The sequence below is a fragment of the Aureococcus anophagefferens genome (assembly GCF_000186865.1).
Source record: "Aureococcus anophagefferens unplaced genomic scaffold AURANscaffold_95, whole genome shotgun sequence".
Taxonomy (NCBI): domain Eukaryota; class Pelagophyceae; order Pelagomonadales; family Pelagomonadaceae; genus Aureococcus; species Aureococcus anophagefferens.
The window spans coordinates 10,851-15,830 of NW_008705645.1; the positions used below are offsets into that span (position 1 = coordinate 10,851).

The following is a 4,980-nucleotide window of genomic DNA, read 5'->3' on the forward strand; positions in this document are numbered from 1 at the left end:
GGTGCCCGATGGCCGCGTCGAGCTCCCTGATCCGCGCGCGCCCCGTCAGGTTCGCCGGGAGCTCGTCCTCGCCCGCGAATTCGACCGCGGAGAGGAGCCGGTCTCTTTTCAGCAGGACGAGCGTCGTCACGAGCTCCTCGATCTGGGGCCAGGTCGTCGACGCCAGCAGGTCCTCGTTCGCGGCGCGGCGCGGCGCGCCGCGCGCGTAGGTCTCGTCGCGGAAGGTCGCGCGCTCCGTGAAGGCGCGGGACGCGGACGTCTTCGGGTAGCCGTCGGGCGCCATGCCCGCGGCGAATTCGTCCGCCGTCCCGTTGAAGCACCGCGGGTTCATCAGCAGCATGATGTGGGCGCAGGCGTCGTCGATGGGCTTGACCTCGCCCGTCGGGAGCCGCCGCGTCGTGCTCGCGATCTTCGGTAGCGCGTGGCGGAGGATCATCACGCGGAGCGGGTCGAGCGACGTTATCGCGCACCAGACCCGGAGGTCGTACTTGCGGCCGAAGATCTCCGACGGGTTCTCGACGAAGTTCTGGAAGACGACGAGGCGCCGCGCGCAGTACTTCTTCGTGCTGGGCGTGAGCTTGGACCAGTCGTCGCAGAGCTCGGGCTTGACGTGGCGCTCGACCCACGCCAAAAACGCGGCGTCGCTCGCCAACGCGCCCGACGCGTGGTCGAGCGTCGCGAGGTGCATGCCGCGGCTCATGTGCAGCCCCGCGCTCTTGCCCGCCTGGGGCTTGACGATCCACGTCGATGACTCCATGCCCTTGCGCTCGTGGAGCGCCTCGCGGATCTCGCCGCGGATCGACGACACGTGCGGCACGTCCGCCGGTGTCAGCTTCGCGGGCTCAGGCGCGTCCTCCGCGCGGCGCGCGCCGCGGCGCGACGAGTCGTCGCCGTTGACGTCGAAGCTGATCAGCAGGCCGCGGCCGACGAGCGTCGGGCAGAGCGCCGCGCGCGGCGCGTTCGCGCGCGACGACTCCGCGCACTCGCGGTAGATCTCCGTCATCGACTGCTTCCCGCCAAAGGCCTCGTTGATGCCCGGCAGCACGCCGCCGCCGACGACGCCGCCCGGCGCCCACGCGGGCCCGAGCGCGCGCGACCAGCGCGCGTCCGGGAACGCGTGGCCGAAGAAGACGTCCAGGCTCCCGTCCGGCGGCGCCTTCGACGACTCGTAGGGGCACAGGCCGAGCGACAGGAGCTTCTCCGTCACGTAGGCCACGTCGGGCCGCGCCGGGGGCACGAGGAACCAGCGCGGGCCGCCGCAGCCGTCGCGGCGCCGCGGGCCCTTCGCCGCGTCGCAGAGCGCTCGCTGCTTCGCCGCCTTCTCGAGCGCCGCGTCCCCGAGGTCCCGCGCGAGTTTTGCGAGTGTGCGCTTCGTACCCAGGACGCCGGCGCCCGTGAAGCGCGCCGCGAGGCCCTCGATGGCCGCGCGCTGCGGCCGCCTCGGCGGCGCCGCGGCGGCCTCGGGCGCGAGCCCGACGCCCCGATGCGCGCAGCGGACGTCGGCCCGCGCGCCGCACGGGGGCGCGCGGCGGCAGCTGTCGCGGCACGCCCCGGGGCACGCCGTCCAGGCCTTGATCTGCGAGGCGTCCCGCTTCGAGCACGCGCTCTTGCGGCTCTTCGGTCGGCCCGCGACGCGGTAGGCGACGAAGTCGCAGCCCCGTTTGGCGGTTTCGTTGTAGAACCAGGACGTCGAGTCGACGCAGGATTGGTCCACGGGCGGCTGCTTCTTTTGGTATTTCGGCGGCGGCTGCTTCGGCGTGTACAACCACGACGGCAGCGGGTCGTAGGGCTCCGCGGGGTCTCGGCGCGCGACCGCGCCGGCGTCCGGCGTCGGCGCCGCGGGCGCGGCGCCGTCGTCTCGCGCGTCCGGCGTCGGCGCCGCGGGCGCGTTCGCGTCGTCTCGACGCAGTTGCGCGTGCATGCCGCCCGGCGAGCCCTCGTGGCGACCGGTGTGATGGTAGTGGGTGAGGACGACCGAGAGCACCCACACGGCGCCGAACAATAGTACGATCGCGCCGCGGCCCTTCTGCGGCCGCTGGAGCCGACGTTCGGCGGCGAGGACGCGACGCTTCATCATGTTTGATAGTGTTGCTGCGACGAGTCCCGCGTGAGCTCTTGTGGCAGCGCACAGCGCAGCGGTAGATTTGCGGCGAGCCTGAGTCGCCTCGAGCGCCGACCGATCTCCTGTCCTGCGTCCTGCCCTCGCGCCTCTCCTTTGCGTCGTCCGTGGCACCCGCGACCGCTACGGCCAGCACAGGACGCCGCTCTAGCTCGCAACACCGCTCTCCAGTTGGCCGCGGCGCAAGGAGGAACCGAAGGGAGAGAGGACAGCGAAGGGAGGCGCAGGGGGGGGCACGGGAGGACACGACTAGGGCGGAGGCGTACAGGAGCACGGCGACGGAAAGGGCACGACGACGAAGAGCGCACGGCGACGTAGGGCGAGCGGCGAAGGAAGCGCGAAGAGCAGCGAGAGAGGTGACTAGACGAGAACGTCGGCGCTCACGCGGAGGGCTCGGCCGACACGTTCCCGATCGCCGCCGCGAGCCCCGCCACCACGTCGCGCCGAGCCTGGAGCGGCGCGGTGCCGAAGTCGACGAAGGAACCGTGCGGCTGGCCCTCCTCGCACGTAGCGTGGCAGCAACAAGCGTAGCAGTACGAGGACGCCTTCCGCGTGAACAGCGCGGACCCGAGCGGCTGCTCTGAAGCGTCCTGGAGCTCGTAGTAACCCGTGGGGGGCGCGACGCACATGTTCACGCAGACGGGCCCAGCGAAGGACGTCGGGATCGCGCAGAGGCAGTCGAAACACGAGCGCCGGCACGTGGCCGCATTGCGCGCCCCCGTAAACGCGAGGCGCACGCCCGAGCCGGACACGCGCTCCATCTTGAGCTCGTGCTCGTGCGCCTGGCACTTACAGAGCAAGTCGGAGAGACAGCCCAGCAGATTCTTAATATGATTGAAATCCACATACTCCCACATGATCAGGCCGCCGCTCACCACGAGCGCGTCGCCGCGGTCCATGCTTTCCACCGGGAGGACTAAAGTTTTGTCGCCGTACGGAGACGAGACGGTCTGGAAGACGGTCTGGACGACGCGGCCGTCGGACCCGTCGCCGAGCGCGATGTCGGCGTAGAACTCGCGCTCACGGTAGGGCTTGCCCAAATGCTCCGCGCCCCGCCTGTGGTTGACGAGGATGGAGAACGCGTCCTTCGTGCCGTCGGCGTCGACGCGAAACGTCGTAAACGCCAGCTTCCGGTCCTTGTCCAGGCGAAAAGTGAGCCGCGACGCGCCGGCGAGGATGGCGTCGTAGGCCCGCAGGTCCTTCTCGTCGATCTTGATCGCCTCCATGTTGATGGGACAGCTCGGCGAGTCGGCCCGCAGCACGGTTGCGGCAGTCGGCGATCGGCCCACGCTGCTCGCCTCCGCCCTCCGCGCGACTGCCGCCACAACCCCGCCGCGGACCCGAGCCTCGCCCGCCCCCGCCCTCCGGCCACACGCCCCGAGCTCACGTACACGAGCGATGGTCCCGCCGATGGACCCCGTCCTCATAAAGAAGAAGCTCGAGTATGAGGAAAGAAAGGCCCGCGCCAAGGCGCTCGCGCTCCGCTTGAAATGTACGATTTGTGGAGACAAGGCGAAGCTCAACTGCCCCTGTGGGACGACGCAGTGCGACCCCGGCGCCGTGAACGGGGGGCGGTGCGCTCGCGCCGCGCGACGCGTCCGGCGGCGCGCGACGCGTTCCGGGGCGCAGTCACGTGCGACCCGCCAGGTACTGCTCGACCGATTGCCAACGCATCGACTGGCGCGACCGGGGCCACCGGAAAGCGTGCAAGAAGATCCGCGACGAGCGCGCGGCGGAGGCGGCGCGGGCGGAAGCCCCGACGCCCACGCCCGAGGTGGTCTACGGCCCCGCGCCGCGGTCGCACGCCGACGAGGTCCGCGCGCGCATCGCGGCGGAGCACGAGGCCGCTCGTGTGCGGCGCGAGGCGAATCCGGAGCGAGAGCCGCTGTCGGCGCGGTACGGGTCGCGGTGCCCGATCTGTCTCGAGGAGTGGGACGTGAATGCTCCGGGCGCGCTTCGCATCTGTTGCTGCCGAACGGTCTGCCGATCGTGCCAGGACAAGATCAGCAGACTCGAGGCGTGTCCCCTCTGTCGTTTACCGCGCGCAAAAAACGATGCGGAAACCCTCGCGCGTCTTCGCCGCCACGTGGAGAACGAGGTGCCAGAAGCAATTACGTGTTTGGGAGTTGCGTACCGCCGCGGTTACTTTGGCCTGGTGCAATCCGATAAGAAAGCCGCGAAGATTTACCGGCGCGCCGTGGAGCTCGGGAACGTGGACGCGATGTCACGACTTGGGGAAATGACCGAGTATGGAAGTGGCGTCAAGCTGGACAAGAAGAAGGCGGAGCGGCTGTATCGCGCGGCCGCGGACCGGGGCTGCGCGATCGCGCAAAGCAGTCTGGCGTATTTACTTCATTCTGAGGGGAAATGTGAAGAAGCGTTCCGGTACTTCGCGCTCGCGGCGAATCAAGGCGATACTATTACAGAGAGTTGCCTTGGCTGTTGTTACAGGGACGGAGAAGGCACGGAAGTCGACCTCGGCAAAGCCAGATACTGGTTCGAGCGCGCCGCTGCCAAGGGCGACGAGAGAGCTATAGAGAGCCTCGCGGCCCTCGACGCGCGCGTATAGCCTAAGTCTTCACGCCGACGAGGACATTGATAGCCATCGTCGATGAGAGCTCGGCCAGTCGTCCACGCATGCATGCGACGATCCCCGGTTGCGCCGCAACAAGTTCTTGCGGCCGTCGGCGATCTCGGCCCACGCTACTCGGCGCCTCCGCCCCCCGCGCGACCTCCGCCACAACACCGCCACTAACCCGAGCCTCGCGCCCCCGCTCTCGGCCACACGCCCGAGCTCACGTACAACGAGAGGTTTGCGATGGTCCCGCCGATGGACCCCGTCCTCATAAAGAAGAAGCTCG

General features: G+C 69.5%; 1 protein-coding gene across 1 annotated transcript in view; it reads left to right on the top strand.

Annotated features, from left to right (window-relative positions):
• AURANDRAFT_34508 (hypothetical protein) overlaps positions 1–4,688 on the top strand; it is a gene marked incomplete at both ends in the record, with an annotated part of 7,409 nt that extends 2,721 nt beyond the window's left edge. The window contains one exon of the mRNA XM_009043983.1: positions 4,246–4,688. Coding sequence (XP_009042231.1) covers positions 4,246–4,688 — 443 coding nt within the window. The remainder of the gene's footprint in view (positions 1–4,245) is intronic.
• Positions 4,689–4,980: the final 292 nt, after the last annotated feature.